The 27,588-nt window shown below is 31.0% G+C and overlaps 1 protein-coding gene and 1 long non-coding RNA gene across 6 annotated transcripts; one reads left to right on the top strand and one right to left on the bottom strand.

The window, feature by feature from the left end:
• The first annotated feature begins 376 nt into the window (after positions 1-376).
• On the top strand, positions 377-8,910 carry LOC111408505 (alpha-glucan phosphorylase, H isozyme). The gene is made up of 15 exons (XM_023038253.1): positions 377-529; positions 1,029-1,065; positions 1,356-1,592; positions 2,889-3,068; positions 3,569-3,745; positions 3,834-3,919; positions 4,068-4,257; positions 4,421-4,513; positions 5,265-5,449; positions 5,559-5,676; positions 5,753-5,943; positions 6,015-6,037; positions 6,254-6,345; positions 6,817-7,007; positions 8,418-8,910. Exons 3-15 carry the CDS (start codon positions 1,374-1,376, stop codon positions 8,548-8,550), a joined length of 1,878 nt encoding a protein of 625 aa, XP_022894021.1. The 5' UTR covers positions 377-529; positions 1,029-1,065; positions 1,356-1,373; the 3' UTR covers positions 8,551-8,910.
• Positions 8,911-21,805: 12,895 nt separating this feature from the next.
• On the bottom strand, positions 21,806-25,681 carry LOC111407777. Of its 5 annotated transcripts, none has more exons than XR_002705187.1 (5): positions 25,587-25,681; positions 24,439-24,578; positions 23,413-23,460; positions 22,726-22,920; positions 21,806-22,011 (listed from the first exon to the last, which is right to left on the bottom strand). It is a non-coding gene; the product is annotated as an uncharacterized LOC111407777 (long non-coding RNA). The 5 variants fall into 5 exon arrangements; XR_002705189.1 differs by having other exon boundaries at positions 22,726-22,800; XR_002705186.1 differs by lacking the exon at positions 21,806-22,011 and having other exon boundaries at positions 22,066-22,920.
• Between the last annotated feature and the right edge of the window lie 1,907 nt (positions 25,682-27,588).

Below are 27,588 nucleotides of genomic sequence, written 5' to 3'. Positions count from 1 at the left end.
ATCTAACATCATGTCTCAACCCTTCACTTATGACTCTCAAGTTCTCAACGTTTCAATACTGTGCGAGTGAAATATCTATAAAAAAATATTTATTTGAAAGTTACTAAAATGGTAAAATTATCCAAAAAATATTTAATTATTCGAAAACCAAACAATGACTATGTTAACTTACATTAAATTTTTCTCTTTATTGGTTACATCACTCCCTCGACCATATATCATGTGCTTGTCACGTGGGCATTTAGACAATTTTCCTTAATTGAGGATGAAAAGTTACACTTGTGAAAGGTTGGGACATCCGTATAAATTTACCCTCGTACAAACGGACGAAGAGAGAAAATATAGGCGAAGAAGTTGAAAGAAGGATTGCAAGTGAAGAAAATTGAAAGCACTTTATTGAACTCGTCACTCCCTCTCTCTCTCTCTCTCACACAGTAGTCTTCTCACTCATCTGATATTTATTTTGGTTCATTTGATACTCTCCATCGAAAATAAATCTTCTTCAATTCCGCTATTCACCACATAAAAAGTGAGACCCTCTTTAATTAATTAATTTTTTTCGTTTTTTTACGCTTTTTTCCTGCAAGTATCTGTGTCAATTAGCATATTTCATAACATAACTTGGAACTTTCTCTAAATATCTTCAATTTTATGTCTACTAGTGTACTGTATCAGCATCTGACCTCAAACCGTTTTTCGATAACTTTATAATCGTTGATTCTTTCACTTTTTCTAGTACATTTTTTGCTTGTACGAGTATTTGGGTATTGGATCATCATCGATAGTATATTTCATTCTTAATTCGAGTATGCTTATTTGTTTTAGTGATTCACGACGTCGGGTTTTGTTTACTGTCATTTTTTAGTTGTTTTTGGCTGCGCATTACAGCTTTGGTACTTCATGTACTTGTTAAATTCTTTACCTTTTCTGAATTTCGTAATATTAAGAAAAAAATAAATAATGGGATTACGATTAGTACTTAATGATTGATGCCATTCTAATTCATTTTTTCTTATTTATTTTTACAGATTTTGGTTTTACTTGTTGGAATTTTGGTCACTTTTAGTAAGTATATTCACATGTTTTTGTTTTTCATGCACACATTTAGAATTTAGAATTTGGCTATTGATATACTCTTTAAATTCTTTAATTCTTCTGAATTTGTGATACTAGAAAAATTTAATAGCGGGATTTTTGTTGGTGAATTTATGGTTTTTAATTTTGCATTTTCTATTCTTTAAACTCTTCAGATAATCTTGGTTTTTGCATCAATCAATCATTATGATTATTATGATTCTGATATTAGGTGTAACTCATGCATGAAATGAACTTATGATTTGAAGTTTTCTCCACAGGTATTGTAACTACTGGACATGGCTGCTACACTGAAAGCCAGCGGTACTGCAACTGGTAAAGCTGGGATCCCAGCTGAAATTCCAGCAATTGCTCATCCGCTGGCAGAGGAGCCCACTGAGATTGCGTCCAATATTAATTACCATGCTCAATACGGTCCCCATTTTTCCCCTTTCAAGTTTGAGCCAGAGCAAGCATACTATGCAACTGCAGAGAGTATCCGTGATCAATTGATAAAAGTATGTTTGACTGACTGGTTCTTCGAAGTTTTGCTATTGTAATGATATCGCTGTTTTGTTTGCTAGCATGCATGGTAATAGTTTTTTGGAATGACAGGCTATTCTTAGTGGTTGAACTACCTTATCTTAAAGCTTAAATTATTAAAGAAAGATAAGAATTTTACAAAGGCAAAATTTAATCATTTAAGCTCAGTCTTCAACATGTCCCCTTGTGTATGTCAGATTCGGTTTCTATTGAAGGCATGAAACATGCACAATTTTTCGATGAATGGGTGCGAGCATGACTTTAACCAAGACTACTGTCTTTAAATTAATTTTTACCTACTCTGCTACCTTGCAGAACTATTCAACCACCTAGTCCATAAACTTAAGTTGGTAGGGAAGAGATACATTTGTTTAGTTAAATTTTGCCTTCAAACACTAGTGACTTATATCTTGGTTGAGACATTTGGGAAAATTTGATTCACTTGTCACTAGAAACACGATATGCGAATACTTAATACTTGCAAATTAGCTAACGTCTTAGATTTGCCTATTCTATACAACATTGTGAGTTACTTTTTATCTCTTGACCATGTTACTTATGACCATGGTTTATTTTCGATCTGTAGCATTTTTTCTCGTGTTAGTCTGGCCTTACCTGTGTGTCCAGATATAGGCGCGTGGAAGCTATGTAGTTTTTGTTGTAATAAATATAAAGTAAACTCATGCTAAATGAAGGTAATCCTTTATCCACAATTTGTATGTGTTATACAATATCTGGTTTCTACTTCATATTAGAACCTTTTTTCAATCCTTGTCTGCTGATATTTATCTTATTTACTTCACATTGCCGTTTCGTGCAGAAAACTATTATAGTAGAAAAGGAAGGTTGTGTTTTTGTTGGTTGAATCTCTGTCTCATGTTTATTTGTGCAGCACCTGTTCACTACACGCTTGAGGTCATGACTTATTTTTTCCTTCAACTTATCACTAAAAAGGTTAATGATTGTTGATTTTATTCAATGATTTCTATATCCAAAAGTTTTTTAGGGCATGCATTCAATTTTGTACTAAACTGTTGACATTATTTTGAATATGACTATCATTATATAAGAGGCATGCCTTTACCATCATGTTGTGTTAAGGAAATCACATTTTGCCACCCTATACCAGTAAAGACATAATAAAAACTTATGAAAGAAGTTTCAGTCTGAGTTAAGTAGTTATATTGTTTTGCATTTCTCTGTGCTAAAGTCATAGTTAATCATCTTTGATGTTTTATTAATCATTGATGTACAATATGTTATTTTTGCAGCAATGGAATGAGACCTATCTTCATTATCATAAAGCCAATCCAAAGCAGACATACTACCTATCGATGGAATATCTCCAAGGACGAGCACTGAGTAATGCAGTTGGAAATCTTGACATTCAAAATGCATATGCCAATGCTTTGAAGCAACTGGGTCATGAAATTGAGAATATTGTAGAGCAGGTAGTTTTGTACAATAACCCTTTCATAAATGATGTGTGTCATCTTGCGTTTTGTCTATACTTTCATATCCTGTCTAGAAAAAAAATCATAAAAATAGTACCTTAGGGATAACCTATTGCCATAGTTGTGCCAAGTAACATGAAGATCCTGACTCTGGTTCTGCTGGTATTCAGTTTCCTTTGTTTTTAGTTATATCAGCGGCATGCAAGTGGTTTTGCGAAGTAATATAAACTACATTCCAGAGATAGGTTAACATTTACCCTTTATGTATTTAGCTTTTCTTTTTGACATGCCTGATATTTATATTTTATGTCAGTCCTATATCCATGGCCTACTATTATGAATCAATTGACTTGCCCTGAAGTTCTTATTTAGATGCTTAATAGTGGTAACTATTGCCGAGTTACTCTCAGGTTTGGATTATAATCCTATTGGATCTCATCTGGACTGTAAGTTCTTCCATAAGTTTTATAAGGGTGTTTTGAAATTGAATTTTTTAGGAGAAAGATGCAGCTCTTGGAAATGGTGGTTTAGGAAGGCTGGCTTCATGTTTTCTAGACTCAATGGCAACGTTGAATTTGCCTGCATGGGGCTATGGTTTAAGATACAGATATGGGCTGTTCAAGCAACTGATCACCAAAGCAGGCCAGGAGGAAATTGCAGAAGACTGGTTGGAGGTTTGTTTTCAGTTGAAATTCTGTTAATCCAAGGTTAACCGTTTCTTGTGGAAACAATATAAGTCCTGTTCTCTGGTTATTAACACAGAAGTACAGTCCCTGGGAAGTTGTCAGGCATGATATTGTCTTTCCAATAAGATTCTTTGGTCATGTTGAGGTTCTGCCTAATGGCTCGTAAGTGCAACTTCAAACATGATGATTTTGTTATGTTGACTTCTAAATTAGTTATTCATAGAGCCAGTTTCTTTAAAGATATTAAAACAAACAAAAAGTTTTCTTTGAAAAATTAAATTCATGCATGCAACTCTCTGTAATGATGTAGCCGGAACTGGGTCGGTGGTGAGGTCTTACAAGCTGTTGCATATGATGTGCCAATTCCTGGATACAAAACCAAGAACACTAACAGTCTTCGTCTCTGGGATGCCAAAGCTACTGCCGAGGACTTTGACTTATTTCAGTTCAATGATGGACAGTACGAATCTGCTGCACTTCTTCATTCCAGGGCTCAACAGGTTTAACTGTTTTTTAACCAACTGAAAAGATTGGACAGCAATAATATACATCCTTGAATGTGCACCGTAATCTAATCTATTGCGTTTAAGATTGTCTCCTTAGTGAGGTATACATGATCCAACTTTCAGCCGGATTTTGTGTATGAATCGTGGATTTTTGCAGATTTGTGCTGTTCTATATCCTGGGGATGCTACTGAAAATGGAAAACTTTTACGACTAAAGCAGCAGTTTTTCCTATGTAGTGCATCGCTTCAGGTAAGATGTTCTCTCACTTATATGTTCCTGTATGAACACATTGTGAGTTTCAGTTCATAAGTAATTGATGAGCTCTTTTTTGTCAAAAGCTGTCAGCAGTCCACCAAAATGCTCTGGTTTCTCACTGACCCTACTTCAAATTTAACCAATGAAATTTGTCGAGGCCTCCCCAAAACTTGTTTTGGGAACTTTGTGCTTGTTTAGGTAGAATTGTAATTTAAACTCAAAGTCATATTAATTTTAACCACACATTTACAACCACAGCCCACTTATTATCCACACATTTAACATGACACATTACTCCTCCACATTGTAATCTCATTGTAATTTTACCCAGACAAGCTTTTTGATATTTATCAAATTGTAGCCTATTAAATTATTCATAAGTGAAAAGCATAATTTCTTCAGCAGAGATTATTTATAGCCCTCAAAAGTATTTAAGAATGTAAAGATTCTTCTTGTAACTCGTATGATACAATGTCAATCTGGAAAAGATATCCAATTTGATTCTGGGAAGGTGTTGGGATTTTCACCTCCAAGTAACACTTGTTGTTCATCATGTGAAGTTTTGTGGAGAAGAATTTACTGTTCAATTGATTAGGCCTTATCAGAATGCCTGAATCGTAGGACCGAAGGAATCTCCCTCCTTAGTGTGTAGTAATTAAGAAACAAGGTCCTTCGTATAATAGTGATATGGAAATCTATTACATGTTACTTGATCTACTGTTCTCTTAAGTGGTGTCTTTTATAGGACATTATTTCCAGATTTAAGGAGAGGAGCAATGGAAATAATGAGATTCGGTGGTCTGAATTCCCCACTAAAGTTGCAGTACAACTGAATGACACACATCCTACTCTTGCAATTCCCGAGTTGATGCGTTTGCTAATGGATGTTGAAGGACTTGGATGGGATGAAGCTTGGGATATCACCACAAGGTTCTACACTGAATTATCCTGGAGTAGTTATATATACTATTGTGACTTTGCTTCTTGCTATGTTGTCCTCTGAATTTGTGCACATATATAACATTTATGACATGTCCAGGACAATTGCTTATACGAATCATACAGTCCTTCCTGAAGCACTGGAAAAATGGTCACAAGCAGTCATGTGGAAACTCCTTCCTCGCCATATGGAAATCATTGAAGAAATTGACAAGAGGGTATCGCATTCCCCACCTATTAACTACCTGTGTGTGTAAGGTTCTATTAACCAAGATATTTTCTTGCATGGCGCAGTTCATTTCCATGATCCAGTCAACAAGACCTGACCTTGAGAATAAACTTTCTGGCATGCGCATTTTGGATCACAACCCACAGAAGGCAGTTGTGCGCATGGCCAACTTATGTGTGGTGTCTTCACACACAGTAAGAGTTTATTCTGCAGCATCATGCATAAATTTGATCATTGCACACTTCTTTGAAATATAGTCATGCACAAGTTTGTTTACAGAACATTGGATGTGTTGATGTCAAGAAAATCTATTTATCGATAACAAAGTTTTTTAGATTCTAAAGACAATTGTAATTGAGGAAAAAAATTATTTCCACAACACTTTATTTATTAAAGATCTTACTCTAATTTACTAAATGATCTGACGGAATCGAATCTTTTGTGATCACACCCACTCATGTTAATTTTGGTATATGTCACTTTCTTCTAACTGGTTCTATTGGTTGTGAATGGGATCTTCTTCAGGTCTGCATAGACATGCCTGACCACCTAAATCATTCCATTAGTTAGAGAAGAGATTGGAGAGGAGAATTTCTTTCTTTTTGGTGCCACTGCAGATGAAGTTCCTCGCCTTCGTAAAGAAAGAGAGAAAGGAACGGTAAAATCTTTCTATGTTCTGTAAACTTAAGCTTATTTAGAATGTAGCCATGGTAAATGACAATGATTTTTGGGTTTACGGTTCATTAGCTCTTGTTATCTTGGTAAAGAATGGTAAAGTTGTGTTTTATCTAGGGTAAATTTGTGTTTTATCTAGGGTTAATTATTTCTGTTATATATGCTGACACCTGATTAACTTGCAAATGTGACATTGCGGCTTGAAATGAGGAAGGGGCTTTTAGGTAGAAGAAAGACAAAGGCAAATCATAGAAACAAGTATAGAGGTCTTGATACTTGCTCCGGATGCCTAATCTTATGCTACAAACCCATCCACAACAGTTGTTTTTTAATGACATTACACTTTGGTATTGGGCATATATTAGAAATCCCTCTACCATACTGAGAGATCTATTTTTATAGAGGAAAAAAAATTGCCTTGGGAATGATGATATTTCTGCAACTTATGGTGCAGTTCAAACCCGATCCGCGTTTCGAAGAGGCCAAAAAATTGGTCAGATCTGGAGCGTTTGGAACCTACGATTATAATCCACTCCTCGACTCACTCGAGGGTAATTCTGGATATGGTCGTGGTGATTATTTTCTTGTTGGGCACGACTTTCCAAGCTACATGGAAGCTCAGGCAAGGGTGGATGAATCTTACAAGTAAGTAGCTACATGAACCATAATCTTCCCAACTGAAATATGTTAGTTCCCCATGGAGAGGGTAAATTGTTCTGCTTGTTATTTACTCGAGTTAAGATATATACTGAATTTTAAGGTACCATTTTTTTATTTTTTTATTTTTTCAAGTGCATGAGATGATGGCATTAATTTTTGACAACTTTTTTGCATCAATATGTTGAGTATACTGTAGATGAAGGTGATTTGAGATATGAAGAATTTTGCATCATTATGTAGAGGACACAGGTGAGGGGCAAGTTGGTAGTTCCTGATAAAGGGATGTAAAAATTTTATTAGATAGTAAAGCAACTAAAAGGGAATACTTACATTTGCAGATAGCCCTCTGCGGACAAAATGCGTCTTAAATGCAAAGTATTAGTAAAAAAATTAACTTGCAATGACTAGTGCAATTTTGCATGAATAAATTTTAATACCAAAGGTGTCTTTTCTCATAATAACTTGGACATTAGTTGAATATGCAATAATTTCTCTCTCATGTTACAAGATGTAAGCATAAAGTGAATATTTCCAATTACAGAAAATAGATACTCTGAAAAATTCTTTCCTCATCATAACTATAGCATCTTATTGTCTTTTTAATTCTAGTTTATTAAGAGTAAGTTGTTGTTGCTCTATCAACTCTTTTAACTGCGTGTTCGGCAAAGCTTAATTATAATTTAAGCTAGTCAAACATTATTTCCATCCACACATTCACAGGACTCACAAATATTACCCACTTTAATCTACACGTTTTGTGGGACTTAAATGCTTTTTACTTATAATCCACACATTTCATAGAATCCACAAATACTATTCACTTATAATCAACACATTTCGCATGATCCACAACTTGTGAACATTTAAAAGCACTACTGAACATTTTGTATAGAAGTCTTCTTTCAAAATACGTAGTTTGCTATTAGCATATGACAACATTTTGAAACTGGTAGCAAGGGATAACTAATATAAACATATATCTCCAGAATGTTGTTTGCCTTGGCAATAGTTTCATTTTCTTCCTTTAGTTGAACTTTTTGGTGCTGTATTTGATTGTCGTCCTTTTTGTTGGTGGTGTCTTTTTCTATCCTTCTTAGCCATTGCATTCGTTATGTTTGACTGTCTTCAATATATATTCCAACAATACAAATAATACATTGTGTAATAATATGTTGATGCTCTATTAGGCCCTTGACAGGACATAAATTGACTCCTGCGAATTTTGACTCTTCTATTATTCAATGCCTAGCATTATACATAATAATTAACTTAAGAAATCCTTAGTGCTTCATGAATTTAGTGACAGTCGGTTCAAAATGCTCTTTTTTCTGGCTGCCACACATTGACTAACAAACTTTTATGGATCGCGATTGACCTTTAATCATATGCTTGCAGGGACAGAAAACAATGGAATAAAATGTCTATCCTAAGCACTGCTGGCAGTGGAAAGTTTAGCAGTGATCGGACAATTTCTCAGTATGCAAGTGAAATATGGAAGATAGAGGAATGCCGTGTAGAAAAAGTCTGAAAATGATCAAATAATAACTTCGTAGACTGCTCGTCTGAAGAAAAGGAAAAGGTAAAAGAAATAATACATAGGTTGAAGGTGCCTTAAAATGCTTGCCGGGCTTGTTGCCTTCCCCTTTAGCTGTCGTCCCCTTTATTTTGTCATAAGCTTGCCAGGCTTGTTGCCTTCCCCTTGAGCTGTCGTCCCCTTTATTGTGCCATAAGTCAACTAGTTCCGCATTTCATATTTTATCCTCTTAGCAAATGTATTCCTAATAGAATTTGGTGCGTTTGTTGTATGGTTATTTGCTACCATTTCTCTTTCAAGTTCCATTTCATTATGAAAGGTAATAATCTCTCTTTACTGCACTAGTTTGTTTCAGACTGGGTGTCTAATTTGGTTAGAAAAGATGATATATCTTCGATAGTAACATAAGTAGATTTATGAGACCGAGAAACTTGCAGACAAATATGGTCTGTTAGAGTGGTTGATGACTTCTTCATGAGTAGACTTGTTTATGGATAGAATAATTCTATTTGTACATCATAGTTTACAGATTAATTTATAGAATGATGATGTCAATTATATTCAATGACTTCTTTTTTCTCCTTCCTTTTTTCTCTCTCTATTCCATATCATTGTTCTGTATATCAGGGTTTACATATTTATGTACAGAATGATGACATCGTAGTACTAGAATGTACAAAATGATCGGTATGTACAAATATCATTACTCTTATAAACATGGCAGTTTTTCTCCACTCCAAACTTTAGTAGTTAATTCTGTTGTTGATTAGAACTGAAGATTCCATTAGGTGAGGTTCATGTTCTGCTTAAACCCAGTATGATGGGTTTGCTAGGGCCCCAGGATTCTTTTCTTTTGAGATTTACCCGAATACTTCTGTTCCTAGCCTGTGCGACTTGGGTTTGCATTTAGAATGCATTTGTTCTAACTGATCAACTTGTTCGAGAATCAGGTATGGGCTGAACACACTTGTCGAGGCAATCCAGCCATCCAGGGTTTAAGTTCGATCCATTGGATTCTTCGATTTGTTCTAAAAAAAAAGGAAAGATGGAGAAAAGATCGGTCTAGTCAAGATAGTAATTTAACGTGTTTTACTGTTTTTTCTCAATATTTAACGACACTTGTTGATTTGACTTGTCCCTGGTTGCCAAAATTGTCATACATGGACTCCTAAGAACTATGTTGATTGACTTGTCCCTCAAAATTGGTCCCTCCTTTGTAAGGATTCCAAGTTCGGATCATGCTACATGTACACAATCTTTTACACACTACTCACGACATAAAGTGGGGACCACAGCTCGAATTATTTAGTAACAGGTGGGATCCGCATGTTTGTGAGGGGGTGTAAACCATTTGGTAACCCCCTTGTGTGTACATACATCTTTATTCTTCCAAGTTCATATGCACAAAGAAGGATGTAGAGGTCACTCCCCAAAGACATATCAAAGTTAATGTCGATTTTATCTGAATGCCAATTTCATTATCAAAGAACTCAAAGTTGTTTCCTCCTCTTCTATTTGTTGATGGAAAATGCATTTGAATATCCCTTTGAAAATGTATATAAATGTAATCAGGTAACAGAACTTAAATCTTTCATTTGTTAAAATAACTAGTCTATTGCCCGTGCAATGAACGGGTGATATTATTTTTAAGGTAATGTAAGCGTAACAAAATATTGCATTGCATTTGTCGTTTCGATACTCTTAAAGGGTTCACAAAAAATTGTAAGCACTTCAAACCTTAAAAGAAGGTTGAGATTTATGAAAATATGGCTAGGCTTTGTGAATGATGGATAGATACATCCATGTTTCCACTACTAGCTTCCACACTTTCAGCTCCCTCCACGTTTCCATAACAAAATTGTTTGAATGGTGACACTTATCAAACTTTCACGACATGGAAAACAAGAATAGTACTTGGCAGACAGTAAAGCTATAAATTCGTCATTTTAAATCAAATGCTCGAAAAGTATACTCATTTTCAATTAAAGAGTGCTAAATAATTCTAAATGAAGCCAGATCTAAAACAATTAAGGAGGCTATAAGCTAGATTTCATTTTTAGAGCTACTATTAAAATTTAATAAGTTACAATATCACAATCTATCATCAAGGCGTTAAGTTAAGAAGGATATTAATAATTACTGATAGAAAGCATATATAACTTTCACAACATGATAAGCAATAATAGTACGTTGCAGATCTTGTACTACAAACAAGTGCAAGTGTAATTCAACGAGGATAGAACATGCTTTGGCTCGTGATTATAGAATATATCAACATAACACCAGTACGCATTACACCAATAAAATGCTAAAATTAGGCCATATCCATTTGAAGCAATTAAGAAAATATGTCTGCACCATGTTTGCATTTTCAAACCATTACTTACTGAAAAAGTATCCGTAAGATGTTCAATGGTAACAATGTCCACCGACAAGAATACTCAAGTATAGTTTAAAAAGATTCACTGGAAATTAGAACACAATTGTTGTATCAGAGCTTGTGAGCCAGAGATACCAAACTTAGGAGCTCATCATAGAATTGAAGTTTCTCCTACATTCTGCCTATATATCCATATATAACTGAAACTTGCTGATGTCGTTGCCATAGCCATTGAAGCACTACAAGAAAATTAGAGACGGACATATGAACATGAGAAACTTCACTTCGACAATCAAATAGTAAACCGATGTAGAGATGTCACACTAGTGGAATAAAGCAAAAATCAGAGGTTGCTATGTTCTCTAGGTCATAATATCTTATGATACATGTTAATATGCAAGAAATATCAGATTTAACACGTAATGTACATTGGAATTTATTATACTACTGGAAGTTGTTGTATCATAAGATCCCATCTATTATAGAAAGCATAAGACTGAGGCTGTGGTTCTCCTGAAACAAATTAAGAAAAAATTAATTTACCACCCATCTTGTAGTACATGGCCCAATACACAGTTTGTATCCACAAGTCTGCTACAAGGACTGCCAACATTAAATACATGCAAAAAAAATGTTTAAATAATATCAATGATCACTTAGAAGAATTTCAATCAAAACAGCATTGCTATTTCAGTAAACATAAACCACAATGTATCCCAAAAAATTTATATAAATGCGTCTGCAGGGATAGTTGTGTATCATCAGACTTGATATTAAATGGGGGCATTCAGTGCCAAACAAATACTTCAGCACGACAATTCATTAAATAGCATTTATTATTTTTCAGAAGTGACATGGAAAGTTCGCTATGTACAATTTAGACTTTGCCATCACTAATGCTGATAAAAATGAAGGACAATCACTAAGATTAGTCACTATGATGTGTGTGAATTGAGAACATAATTTAAAAATAAGAAAAGGCATGTAAAACACACGCCAGTCAAACTATTGGCTAACAAGCAAACAGCTTCAAGTCTCTTATTTTAATGTACTTTTGTGAATTCTATATAACCGAATGGCGTGTGATTGAAAAATTCATTTTCACTAAAAATTATTATTCCAATATTATTTTGTAGGCCTGATTGATAGGGCAAAGTAAACAAAGCAGAACAACTTCATCATCTGATTCAATTTAGTAAACCATTAGTGATTAGCATAAATTCGGTAACATTTGCAATATGAGCAATAGCCCTATCGTAAAAGAAAACAATAAAATTAAAAAAGGAAGAATAATTACCAATAAAATTTTGTTGGAGTGTTTTCAGGAATAATATCATCTTCTGTAGCAACTTTTTTGCCAATTGGAGCAAACCCATCAAATAAGACCTAGAGTTCACCAGAATCTGACTCAACTTGTAATTTTCCATCATCTAAAGTGGGGAACAATATTTATAGATATTAAAATAAATATAGAAGTAGAATCTATAAAAAGACATCTACATAAAAGAAAACAGAATTACAGCCGTAGCAACTAAAAGAGTTCTTACTTACAATTGCAACATCACACGTCCCTTCATGATATTTTTCTCACAAAAACTGAATTACTTCTAATGCGTTGGCCCTTTCATGAATATTGGAGCTTGCACCCTTGAACTGATATATCTTGTTTTTAGTGTCCAGAATAAAAAATCATCATGTCCAGAACAAAATGTGACTGCGATACTTTGAAATCTCTCATGTTAAGTAGTATCTCATATTTGCCACCGAAGAACCTACATTTATTCCAATGTATAGAAATATTTAAAATAAATAATTTTGAGGCTATGAATACAAGATTATAGATTGAATTTTGATAAACGAATCTTACTGTATTTTAATAATTTTACTGAATTTTCATAATTTGTTATGATTAGGACTAACATGGACGTAAAAAATATTCATTGTGATAGATATCTGTGACAATCTTTCGTCTGTATAAACGTATATTCTCTGGTGAAACTGCTTCTAATGGATATTCGAAAACGAAGCATTCCATGTATTTGAGAAGGAAAACTCTAGAATTTGGCTTATAGAAAAAATAATTTGGAGTTAGTTTATATTAATGTTGTAAATGTAAAATAAAATTAAATAGAAAATTAAATATTACAGTAAATTGTTGAGATACTTACCCATTATTTTGACAAGGTAGATGCGATATGATTTTCAATTTCATATGCTTATTTCTATGTTTTCTTAAAGTTGGTTTGCCGAAGAAAATGTCTGTAGATACCAATAATGATTGTACTACAGTCAAAACTAGTCTGCACGTAATTTAATTGCGTCCGGTGTATGAATGTTGTGGCTGCAATCATATACATGAAATTTCCACTTTTAAAAGTCGACAAGAAAAAGAAACCATGTATTGCCTGGATATGCGGATGGAATCAATAAATAGTTGTATGTTATCCACGGACGAGCATATACAGGTAATTCTCCTTTTATGCACTGTTGTAATGCATTGAAATTACTTGCACACTGGGCAGCTCCTCCTTTTATAATTATATACCAATGAACACATTCATTTTCGAATCTAAGGTCCATGATTGCATATTTTTAGAAAGCTTGGGAGATCCATCGTGAATAAGTCTTCTCAACAGCTTTAATTCTATATCAATATGCTAGTAAAAAATGTAAATTAGATATATTAATAATGGAGTAAAATTAATTATGATTACTAAAGTTGACTTACCAAAATATTTATATCTTTCATTTGATTTATCATATTTATCAGCGACCGTCTTTCGTATAGATTGTCGATTTCATCTTTCTAGTATACGCTAAAAATTAAATTGTCGTCAAATAAGTAAAATACAAATTATAATATTTAAGTTAACGAGGTTAAATTTAATATCTTACTCTGATGGATTTTGTGATATCCATTCTCTAATGTTTTTGTATTTGTCGATGTTATAGTTTTCTAAAGTATTAGTTGGCGTTGTCGATGGAGATTGTGTCTGTTTTTGCTTACCTTTTTTTCTTTCGTCGATCTTTCAACGTTTTCTGTATGTTCAAATGTTGAAGGGATTTCGAATTTAACTGGACTTATATGAGGAGGCACGTCTCGTTGTACAGAGGCTACAATTGTTTCCATATGTGATTTCCAGTCGGATAACTGATTCTGCATATTTCGATTTTGTTCATCAATGTAAGACTTCGTTAAACCGAAACTGGTATCCACATAAGATTGCATGTTAGATTGTATGCCCTGGAAGTAGTCTTGTTGGTCTTTTTGCTGATGTTCAAAAAATTGTTTCTAATTGTCAAGAATTGTCTGGCAGAGAGCTTCTTGCTTTGTTGATTCTTGAATCATCTGTATTTTTAAGCTGTCGTAGAAACCAAAGACATCTTGTCTGTGTATATTGAACATCTATTTCATATCTTATTTAGTTACATAATTTGAGCTACCAGAAGAAGTAGATTCAATTCCATCTGAAGTGTGGATAGTTCTTTCTTGTGTATGTATGTTATCTGCTGGAATATGTTGTGTTACATTATCGAATTCACCATTGACAATGTTGTTTATTGTATGATGTTGGTTGTCAATTGGTAGCGAAAGATTTGTATACCAGAATGTTTTCAATACTGTTTCAGTAGGATTTAGTGTTGCAATTACTGTAATCTATAATTGTAATAAAATATCATATGTATTTTTTAAAATTTATTTATAAAGAATTAAATATATATTCAATTGTTTATTGAAATAAATGTACCTCTTGAGCAGCCAAAAATTGTCTAATAACATGTTCTGTTAATACTATTTGAGGCTACCATTTATGCATTCGTGGACATTTTAAGCTTGTACAGATACGATGACCGAATTGTCGTCCAATTTGAGGAAAAACTTCATAGATCCAATACTAAAATATACGTAAAAAGAAATATTAAATTTTTTATGTGATTAAATTATATGTAATGGGGAAAACAATGAAAGAAAAATATCTAGAATGCGAGCGGATAACCATGCAACGAATATTTACAGTCTGTTTGGTCATTTTGTTGGATTCTTCATACTCTTTCGAGCTGTGATTCTTATAATGAATTTAATAAAACAAAGTATGTCTTACGTCTCCATGGATACATAAAGTACTCATCAAGTTGTTCAACCATTCCAAGGATTTTGAAATCGATGCATCTTCCAGTTGGTTTTAAAACGCATTCGACGAACATAACTAATCTCAACTTAAATTTATCTTCTCGATCTTGACACATAGGAAATACTTCAGAAAGTATTATCATAGTAATTTTTTTTGAACCATTGAAGTATTCATCCCTAAGACGAGTATTACTAAAATTGAGATCAACAATAACTTCATGGCATGGTAATCCAGTGATTAGAAAAAATTCTTGCAGGCCAAAACGGGCTACATGATCGTGTAATCGTACCAAAACTTCATTATTTTTACCGTAGTTTATAAGTCTCATTATGAACTCATGTATTAATTTGCTGCTAAATTTTTCATTTTGCTCTTTATACATACTTCCGCAAATGAATCCATGGAATAGACTGCACAATAAAGAAGCTTGATCGTCTGTATCTATTAGTTCTACAAAATTTTTAAGATATTGATGATTTGCAAATTGAGTAATCGTAGCAGAGAACCATTGATTTGGAGATAATATGTATTCTAACGACATCTGCAAAAATTATTAAAAAAAACTATTCATTAGTCAACAAATTTATTCATATACTAATCTAAAATAATTTTTTAGAAGCTGGCAAATTTTTTTTATTATGATGAATGATATTTTACGTACTACAACTTTATTAAAAATAAATTTAAGATTATATCTATACTGCTTGAAGCATTGCTTTTTGTCGTTGATCTGAAACTGTACATGTATTGTGATGGAAATGATAGCTACTCACATTTTCGTATTTGAAACTTAATAGTACAATATATAGATGGAAACAATATAATTTGCACTATGATTAATATACAGTTTAAATAAATAAAATTTGTGAACTTTAATAATTACGCAATATATTTGAAAAAAATGTTATACAATAATTCATGAAATTGGAATAAGTCAATAATGAGCGGAGAAAAATAATTGTAAAAAATAATATTAAAAAAAAATATATAACTATAAAAATAAGTAAGTTCAATTACAGAAATGGATTAAAAAAAAAATTCTGTGTCGACATACAAGAACAAAATTATATAATAATCATTCCAATACTTTCGAACAAAATAAATAAATTTATATAATTACAATTCCAACAATATATAATGAATTTGCTGCAATTCAACAGTTTTTGTATTTATTTTCCCTACTTTTCTCTATCCCTACATTGTAAGAATGAATATGTTATTACTGTTCATTTGTAAAGTATTTTCATTTTTCCATTTTATTCTTCAATCCTATTTTAATTTTTCAACTTAATTAATATATCACTACTATTACAAAATTAATTTTGTAAATAATCTGATAAATTTTTTTACGTGGTTTAGAAAATTTTTTGATAAACTTTTAAATTATTTTTAGTGTAAAAGGAGACATCATTTAAAAAATTAAAAATTTCCATAACAAGTTAATTTTAAAAATTTATCAAAGATTGTTTGTTAGTCGAATCCATAAATTTTTTATATTCTCTCAAAACTCATTTCGAAAATTATATCATAGACACATCGCATCATTTCAATGAATATCGAAAATAGTTAAACGTATATCAAACGTGTGTGTTAAAAAATGCACATAACTCGTTTTTTTTAAAAAATCAATTATTTTCTTAATGTTTATTATTTTCCCGAGATAATTTTCTTAATACAGTTTACATCATTTTTTTTTATAAAAAGTGTATGAAGTCATTTTTTTTTAACGTAGGATAAATATTTAGAACGATAGAAAGTAAGAGAATAACTATAATTGGCTATTTGGAAGGGAAAACAATGAATTTTGACCTCAAAAAGATGCCCACCCAGCGAAAGTTATGGCAAAATTACCAAAAATACGTAAAAAAACAAAAAAAAACTTTGAGCACTCCGAGCTGTGCGGAGTGAATCCGTGCAACGCGGAGTGCGAAGACTCCACGCTGCGCGGAGTCACACTATCCGCGCAGCGCGGAGTTGAACCACTTCGCTCAGCGAGGAAGCAACTGATTCCACGTTGCTCAGACTATTTTCGTCAAAATATCACATTAATAATCCATCTATTATTCTGTACACAAGGATAAATTATTCAGAATAATGTTAACCTAAAAAACATTTTGAAAATAAAAAAAAAGAACAAGTCAACATGGCTATCTTAGAATTAACATACTGTAAAACTTGTTACTTGAACACTGTAAAATTGAGTTTGAACTAGCAAAAAACTTTAATAGTGATCTATAAAAACCTTTTTGCATTTTGCATGATTTTCCTAATGTAATAGTATTGGTAAACTACATATTCTCTATACGATAAATATATTCGAAATCTATTTTCATTGGAAAGAAGATTACATTTTCTGGTTGTTCAACTTTGTCCGCTTTTAAAACTTTGAAAGTTGAACAAAAATGTGTTCTGTATGAAATGTGTGAAATGTGACGTGAAAGGATGGTTAAATGGTTGAATGTGGGTGGTTAAATGGTTGAATGTGGGTAGGTAGGTTTTGGATAGTATTTTGAATGTTGGTAGATAGACGTTGGTAAGTAAACGTTGGTAGTTGAAATGTATAAATGTAAATTGTTTCATTTATTATTTATTTATTTTCTAATTTTTAATTTTAATTAGGGAGATTTTTTTTTTTTTGGTGTTTTTTACTTATGAATTATTTTCTTTTTGTTCTCGATTTAGTTAAATTGTGTTTGTTTTTTTCTTTATCTATATATGTAGAAGAGAGAGTTTGCATGAAAAGTAAAATTATACGTAGTTGTTGATGTAAGTTTATGGGAATATTTACTAAGCGAAAAAATTGACTGTATAAATTAAACAATTTGTTTAGAAGTTTATTTAAAAGCTAGGTAAGTAGACTTTGTTGAATAATTACAAAATGAAAAATGTGAGTTTATTGAACTTGTGTTTTGAGATAAGTAAATTTAAAGAGGAAACTATGTTTAAGTAATAGATAAACCGAAATATGGATTTAAGACGACTATTTTTTATCGATAGTAAAACGATACGATATAAGTGATTAAACGGTTGAATGTAGTATGTATCCTATTGTGAATTATCGTAATACATAATTCTTTCTATGTTAAATCATTTAGATCAATGAAATTGGTTCTTCCTTTCATCATGTCTTATAATTATTAAGTCTATGAAAAAAAGAAAATACTTTATCCTGACATTGTCTTTTCTTGATGTATTCGATATCCATATTTGAAAATAAACCATAAGTCAATTTCATTTTTTACAAGCATGTAGCTAAAAGAAAATGAAAAAACAATCAAGAGGAAAAATTATGACAAATTAAGCTTTTTATATTTGACTTACTAATGCAGCTACATAATTTATTTACTTATAAAGAACTTAGCTATGTGGATTTCAAAACATTTACAAGAAAATATAGTCATTCTTTTGCTTTCATGTCTGGATTTCATATAGAAAAAATGAAATATTCAAAATGCAAATTGTTTTGATTTGTTTATTTTGGTAGATAGACGTCGATAGATTTGTTGGTAAGTAATATTAATAGTTGGTAAGTAAATATTAGTAGTTGGAGTGTGTAAATTCAAATTCTTTGATTTATTATTATTATTATTATTATTATTATTATTATTATTATTATTATTATTATTATTATTATTATTATTATTATTATTATTATTATTATGTTTTTGATTTTTAATTCTAATTAACTCAATTAATAAAAAAAATTATGAGAACCCCCCCTTTTTTGCATTTCTTACTTACAATTATTTTCTTTTTATTCTTGATTTCATTAAATTATTTTTTTTTTAAATAAAAGAGAGAGTTTGCATAAAGAGCACAGTTATACATAATCGTCGATGTAAGTTTATGGGAATATTTACTGAACGAGATAATATATAGATGAAATAGCTTGTTTAAAAGCTTATTTGAAAGCTAGGTAAACTCTGTTGGAAGTATATATATATATATATATATATATATATTTATTTATTTATTTATTTATTTAAAATCATATAATTGAATCTTAACCGAAGACTCATTAGTCTACTAGAGATTTATAGATTAGGATGCTTGTAGAATCACAGAAGTGGCCACTATTAGATTGCCTATTGTCCCAAAACAAAACGAACGTGAATATTTTGAGTTGAGGTTTTATCCAGAGCTAAGGGCATCAGTATCTTCAACATGTTCACCAGTCTTCATTTTCTTCTTGGAATGAATTTCGATTTTTTGGTCTCGAGTTTGAAAGAGAGCCATCTTTGCATTTGGTGTAGGTACTTCGTCGGTGTTTGTAGAATCTTGATTGTCTGTCATGTACATCTTCTCTTTACTTTTCATAGACGTTTTGTTCGAACTATCTTCAATCGTTGCAGGAGAAGGATCCAATTCCATGATTGTATTTGAAGAATCAACGTCAGTCATTTTTGAAGAGTTGAATATGAAGATAATTTCATATCGGTATTCAGGTGGGTTTTGGCTTTTTGGTGTTACTTTTCGATAAAAAAGTTGTTCTTGTTCGTTCTCAGTTCTTATGAGATCTTTTAGTTGTGTATCCATAACCTGGAATATTCAAATTGTACTCAAGTGTAACTCCTAAAAAAAAAATTCAATCATAAAGTTAGTTATTTTACTTAAAATATAAATGTAAAGGAAATATTATATTTCTATTTTGTATACCGTTGTATGAAGAAACCTTTAAATTAATCACCCATATGATTGGTTTGTTTCCGATGTTATCAATTATTGTAACGCAATCATTTTCAACAAAAGTGTCCCACAACGTTAATATGACCGTCTCGAAAGATTTATCTATCAGCACAACATCTTGAAAACATGCTTGTGTGCCAAACTAGGTTTGGGTAATTCTTTTTTGACGAACTTCTATAGCGATGCCCATAACGCCTGTAACAAGGAATTTGTGTTGATATCATATTTTGTATATGATAAAATGAATATAAATAGAACGATTATAAAATGTTAACTAAATTTATATTGGTTATAAGTTAGTGTGTTTGTAATCATATTTATCTCTGCATTACTATCCATGTATCATTCCAGTTTGTTGAATGCAGTGAGTTCATATCTCAAGAAGAGAAAGTTTAAATGATCCTCCTCAAGTTCTTCTATTTTTGTCTTTGCTGTTATGGTCCAAATTTTGTCTTGAAGTGAGCCTCTGAACTCATTTCTGTTGTCTTTCATAGTTGCATTTGATAACATGTATGTTTTCCCTAGTGTTAGCTCATCTGCAAGGGCTGTAATATTTGCGTCATAGATAATGACAGTAACTTTGTTACACCGTTCAAATGTGAAAACGAGTTCAATATAAATATATTAGCAAAACAAATAGTTAGAACAGAAATAAGAAGATTTTTATAGTTATGAATATATATTTACCTCTAAATCCATTAAGAGAAAATTTTGGTAGCGGCTAACGGTATTTCGAGCAGCTTTAGGTGCTTGTTTTCCTGCAACTATAATTTTTGCGGTCCAATTCTTCTCAAAAGTGAAAATCTGTGGGATAAGTTTATAAAATGCGGCCATTCTTGATATCCTATGATTATGTGAAGAAGAAATTATAACACAGATAGCTACGGTTGTCAATGTTACGCTAAATTTATTGTAAAAAAATTCTATTAATATTTCTAATTCTAAAAAAAATTTATCGAATAATCTAACGTTCTTCTTTTCGATTAAAAGATAATTATAGTAAAACGGTAGTAACGTGCAAAACTTACCAATAATAAAACGAAAACGGAGTTTTTAAACTTTGGTAGTTGAAGTTGAAGAGTGTGATGTTTTTGATATTGTTGTATAATTTTGATGTTGAAGGAGAAAGTGAAGGCACTATAAAATAGTTAGTCGAAAGCAGATATTAATAGAACATGCGGTAGAAGAATCGTTGTTTTAATCTGCAACCATGCACTTGGTGCTGTAAAATATCTTTTTGTGTGGATGAGAATTAAGCTGGAAGAAAAATTTGATGATGGTTTATGTTTAAAAGTTTTGCGTGGAACATTGGTACTATTTTTTATTATTTGTAATATATCTATTTCACGTAGATATATATGTAATTGATGATGGTTTATGTTTAAAAATTTTGCGTGGAAAGTTGGCAGTATTTTTTATCATTTGTAAAATATCTATTTCACGTAGATATATATGTAGAGTTGAAAACTATTTTATGGGAAGTTGGTATTTTTCTGTGTTGGTTTTTTACTGGTGCACGTGTTCATTTTGAAAAATATCACTTTACAATTTGCTAAAATTTAATAAATGGTGTTAGATTTGCAAATTGAAAAAGGGATTGTTAATCCATATGTTTCAAATACGAGTGTTTTATGCACGAGAAATTTATTAAAGAACTTTATTAAGGAACCTGTGGGGATATTTTAGTCAAGCATCTTAACTTATATTATCATAGGTCTTATCAGGTTATTTATTACTATTGTTGTTGTTTGTCCTTTTTCCTTTATTTTCTCTTGGATTGATGTATTTTGAAGAACTATCGTGTTCATTTATTACATTACTAAGAAGAAAATTCAATTTATGGTCAAAAAATGTATGAATTGTATGTGAAGCATTAGTTTTTAATTAAGTGAAAGACTAAATAGAAAACTCCGGAAGCCAGAAAGCTAGAAAATATAACAAAGCATACTATGATTATATTCTTATTTTACAACTTTAGTTCTTGTATTAAAAAAAAAAAAGCCTAACTTAGGAAGAAAAATAAATTGTATATCATAATACCAAAGCTTGTAAAATAACAAAATGATACTTATCGAGTATTTAACACTACTCTTTAATAGAAAGATAATCTTTTATGTTACAGCTAAAGAAAAGCTTGTATATACTTAAAAAGTATAAAAAGAAATTTTATAAAATTAAAATATTTCTTTAGGGCATCCAGACTTTTTACTATTGTGTCTGTCTCCTTTCATGTTGAGAAGTTTTGCTGGACTTATCCTGTAATAAATAAATAAAAATATTTATATATACTTGAGCATAAGAGAAGTAAAACATGAGTTTAGAATTTACTACCTAACCTTGTCTTCAAATACATAATTAGAGCTCCTTATCACTTTCGAAACAAAAGCAAAAGGCTTTCTAGGTAAACCTAACATACTTTTTAAAAGAACAAAAATATATTTAAATCTTCAACAATTCATATCTTCTAAATATTAATTGTAGTAGCTAGGCTATAGCATGAAATATTAAACACTTGAGTAGGGTTTATATTGTGTTTTAGGCCAATACACAAGTTTTAATGTTCAACAAAAATAGTAGTAGAAAGATAATAGAAATTTGTATACTTTCCTTCATTATTACCTCTTTAGGTTTCTCACATAAGCTTTTAATCTTCAAATACAAAATAATGAATATCTTCAATATGTAACACATATTTTAATTGATAATATGATAAAGCAGATTAATGTGACCTGATGCATACATGTGCTCATGCACCAAATAAAGGACAAGTATAGGTAAACCACAATAGAATATGACAAAATGCTGAAGACTAACATCAGAAATAACAACATTCACGCTAATTCTAACGCTTGCATTATTAACTGACAACACCAAATCAGTATTACCTGATCTACCAATGCATTTTCCACTTAGCAATAGGAACCACATGAATTCAACAAATGGTTAACACCAAGCTTTAGATAGACATACCAATAAATTATCGTTTTTATCACCATGCCCAATAATATTCTTTATCAGCATCTCCCTTGCAGTTGAATCACCATGCTGTAGACATTTTTCAACAACATTTGAAGTAAATTCATGCTGGCTCAGTTGTACTATAGATCCAGTTATTGTACTAATAATTTGGTTTCTTTCATGAGGTTTTCCCCTCTCTAGTACATGCTGTCATTAGTTAAAACCAATATAAGCAGCATGCATGAATCAAAAACTGGAAGTTTGAATTGAAACTTTACAGTGTGAAAACAATTTCATCATTTCACTAATAAATTTTCATTTCAGTCATCATGGAAAAAATTCTAAATTGTAGAAACAACCTTACTAAAATCTTAATGATGGAGACTTGTAATGATTTAATCTTGACGATTTATCAAATTTAAAAACTTATTTTTAGAAAAGCAATTAGGGTTTAGTTGTTTGCTATTGTTCTTAGAGAATTTAAATGTAGACGAATATCAAGTAAAACACAAATGAATACAAAAGAGGAATGAAATTAGTGTGAAGTGTATATTATTTGAAGTCGTCATATTTTAATTAAGATTATTTCACAAAAATAGTTAATGAAACTGAAATGGTTTTTGAATATAATAAAATTAAGATGCGCTACAAGATATGTAAAACTATTAAGACATATATGTAAAGATTTAAACAACTCACTAAATGTTCCTAAACATCCGAGCTCATCGACATATGTGTTGATAATGTCTGCTAAAGAAGAAAAAAAATTAGTGGAGTAAATGAAAACATTATTTTTAACCAAAGCTTTAAGCTGAAATAATTCAACTAACTTAAAAGGCTAATTGTACACGTAGAAAAAATAAAAAAAATAATAGATTTAAACTATATAACATCTCAAAGAAAAATGCTATACAAATCAATATGAATATTTTTATTTTTATTTTTATTTTATAATAAGATAAGCATAAATTAAAAACATATAAAATTGCCATACCTCATAGTATTTAAAATATGTTTTCTTATCAAGAATCCCTTTTATACCTTTAAAAAGTGATCAAATTTCAATTCCATTGAAAAGAACTCAATTCCCTATTAAACCATGCTTTACAACTTCACATTAGCTTGGTCAAATCCTTAAAAAAAATTGTCATAGCCCTGAGTCACCTAAATGCAAACATTAATAACTAAGTAGCAAGTGAGTCTTATTAGAGTCGTCATGATTGAAGTATATTAATTTAGATTATAATTCAGTTGGTGATTCAAAATATAAAAAACTTGAATTGTTGCAGATTTTTTTTAGACTTTTATATAAAGTTTAGTTTTAATAGTAAGTACAACAACAATAAGGCTTTGTACAAGAGCATTGATGCTTAAATTAACTATTTGAAAGAATGAAAAAGTAGTTAATTTAACAATTCATATTTGTGTTGTGTATCCAATTATACATATGTACTCATTAAATAAGGAAGCAAGTTTATTGAAAAATAAAAAGTAATATATTATCTAATAAATCAAAATGCCAAGAAAATGCAATACAATAATTGAATATCACTTTAAAGATTTTTATGAAAATGCGAAAAGTATGATTGTCGCGTTTAAAGCCAGATATGTAGAATTTTCCAAAGACAAATTAAAAAATAAAATTTATGTAATTTTTAGTTTAACTAGTATCCATGTAAAGATATTATGTAATGAGAGATTGCACACACTAACAAAGTTTTCAACCTTTCCAATCAGCTCATCAACGGGCAATACAGCAATTGACTTGTCTTTGTTATTTCTTAGTAAAGAAGATGAAGGATACGTTTTGTTGGTACCCATTCCCAAATCGTGCCATGTTTCCTTTCCTATTGCTAACTGATCACCTAGCAGAGCTTATTAAATAAGGAATCAAGAACCAAAAGTAGTGGAAAGGATCAAATAAAACGTATGATGCTAATAAAACTGACATTTATTCATATGGTCCTAAAAATAATTTATGTTATGCACTCAAGTGACAGTTGACAATAGTAGTCAATATCATTGTATTGATTAGAATGCCGATATAGAGATTTATCTCAATTTTAAATAGTAGTATTGCTTTCTCTAAGGATAGTACCTCAACCTAATAAAAGACTAAAAGTTGCTTGCTCAACCAATAAACTCAATTGTTAAATTCTAAATGTAATTATCAATAGCAAAGTTCATACATAAACTGAGTTCAACATGGTTGGCTATATAAAAGGTGTACTTTTGAGTAAACAGGTAGTTCTTTAATTGATCAAAATTAGAATTAACTTTCCTATTGTGCTAGTAAAGTGAGTTATTTTCACAGTAAGTAACTTTTACTTAAAATTAAACGGGAGTAACTTATCCAAATATATTTGAAAATACTTTTTCACCTATTTTTAAGCAAGGCTAAGGATGCTCTTAATCTCCTTTAATTGTTACTTGGAAGTCGAAAGATGTAAGAATTTTTCGATAAATGTATGATATCATAATATGCCAAGAATAAATTTTGTAAATAATAATCATCTGCAATCAAAAAATCTAGAAAATAGAAGACAAGTCTATGCTTGCTTCTAAATCAAACAGTAAGTCAATTGATCGAGTATTTAGCTGAGCTAAATTTTCAGTTAAACTGGATTCTCGAATTCCTTTTGGTTGTTTCAATGTTTGTTTTCAGTGCCTTTGTTGGTATTAGTCAAGATAATTAGTTTTCAATAACTGATGAAAAATATTTATGTGACAATTCATACTCATTAAAGTGTGAAACTTTTGAAGGTAAATCTATTCTTAAAATAGAGAAATGACATTCTATTTCCACATTCCACTGACATAAATTGGTTACCAATCTAGCAAAGTATTATAACACTAACAAATCAAAATCATACCTTTTGCAAACTTGAGTTTTATTTGAAGTTGTCGTTAAGGATTCCACTGTACACATGTAGCAAAGAATTGAAAATAACTTTTGAATCCCACTCATAGAACCTGTAAAAAAATTTTATAGCAAATGTAAAGAATGAAAAACTAGTAACGTCATATTTTGCATGCAATTAAAATTTTGAGGAAATCGTTATACGATAGCATATTATAAAAATCTCTGAACGACAAAAAAATATACCTATTAAAACATTTTAGGTATATGAATGTATAAAAGAAAGAACTTCTTTGTACACAATATTTTTAGTACATGTGTTATGAGAATTGTCTATGCTTGATGGTTTCAATAGAACTTTTAGAGATGTGCTCGTTTTTGCTCTTGATAATGCTACATATAACTGACCATGGCAGAAAATCGGTTCTGGAAGATATAGACTAACAAAATCAAGTGTTTGACCTTATGCTTTATTTATAGTCATCGTAAAATATGGTCTAATCGGAAATTGAGTTCTCTTAAATTGAATTGAGTTTCTATCACTTCGAAGAGGTATAAAAGGGATCCTTGGTAAGAAAATATATTTTCCACAATATTCACCAGTTGCTCTACATAATTGAATTCTCGTTCAATATTGAAATTGATTGTTTCCTCTGCAACCATTCTTGTCAATCTTTGAGTCTTATCTATATTTACGAAGAATGAAACTATTCCATAATCATTTACGTTTTTGCCTAATGATTCTAATATAGAATTGATGTCTTCCAAAGCTTGTACTTCAGCATCTTCAACAGATATGTTTCGATGTACATAATCATCAATCATATAGGCTTTATATTTATCCCACAATAGCTTTGGATAATTAGGGTTGCAAAGTGTAAGAGTGTTGCAAAAAGTCGTCTTAAAGAATTAGGCATTTTGTAAATAATAGATTCGGATAGACATTCTTCACAATGATTATCTCCTTTTAACAAACCACGTAAAAGTGCTGCTTCTCGATATATATTAACAGTTACTCTATTTAAAGTTTTAAAACTGTCAAATGACGTTGGACCTCTAATATGATTCAGAAGAACACGAAGGAAATATCGTTCTCCTTCAAATGGATTGACTGTCACAATTCATCCTATAACAATGTGTTGTTTTGTAGGAGTCCAAACTTTCCCATTTGCATTCCACACAAAATATGTTGGGAAATCTCGATACAACAATGTTCGAGCAAATTCATTTGCTTCATTTATCCGAAAAAATTCTGTTAACATTGTTCTTCTCGTATACTTATTCCCAATAATAATAGATAAATCATCTTTACTCTTGTAAGTTACATGCTGATGATCTTTAATATGAAGTTGTAAAGTATAAACAGTAGGATAAATTTCTGACAAATTGAAAGAAAAAATTCTCCACATAGCTTCAGGTGGAGATATCCATCTAGCTGATTGATAAGCAGAAATTTCATCGATTTCCTTATTCGTTTCATTTCTGCCTATGAAACAATTAATACGATCATGTCCTTTAAACACATATTTGTACAAATACTTTACTGCTTTAATAGAAGAACATACTTCAACGTTAATATGTCAGTCAAATTTTGCACTTAAATAAAGATTATATGGTATAACACATCGATTATCTAACATTTGACCTCTCACTTTAATAGAAATACCAATATTATGATGTCTATACAATGGATATGAGTTATCACCAAATATAGTACTGTTACAATAATCATTAGGATATTTATTTTTACAACCACTGCTTGTCAACATACACACATTTTTTTGATTAAGATTTCCACAAGGACCGTGCATATTGTGTTTTGCAATTACAAAATGAAGATGCAAGTATTTATTTTTATCGGGAATTTCACATGACACTATCATATCAACTTGTTCAGCGCAACAAGTTCTATGGGCAGAATTGAAAATCAACAATAAATGTGCATGAGGAAACCCTCTTTTTTGAAATTCAATCATGTATATATGAGCAATAACTGGGCCAAAAATATTTTCTTT

This window comes from Olea europaea, chromosome 13, assembly GCF_002742605.1.
Source record: "Olea europaea var. sylvestris chromosome 13, O_europaea_v1, whole genome shotgun sequence".
In the NCBI taxonomy this organism is placed as follows: Eukaryota; Viridiplantae; Streptophyta; class Magnoliopsida; order Lamiales; family Oleaceae; genus Olea; species Olea europaea.
The sequence above is the reverse complement of the archived record's forward strand: the minus strand, read 5'-3'. Positions and strand labels throughout refer to the sequence as shown.

What these genes read in the sequence shown, in the direction of transcription:
- LOC111408505 (XM_023038253.1), top strand. Translation starts at nt 1,374, where the DNA reads ATGGCTGCTACACTGAAAGCCAGCGGTACTGCAACTGGTAAAGCTGGG. An exon ending in TCCGTGATCAATTGATAAAA is followed by an intron (nt 1,593 to 2,888) that starts GTATGTTTGACT and finishes TTATTTTTGCAG; the next exon opens with CAATGGAATGAGACCTATCT. An exon ending in TTTAGATTCTAAAGACAATT is followed by an intron (nt 6,038 to 6,253) that starts GTAATTGAGGAA and finishes TCATTCCATTAG; the next exon opens with TTAGAGAAGAGATTGGAGAG.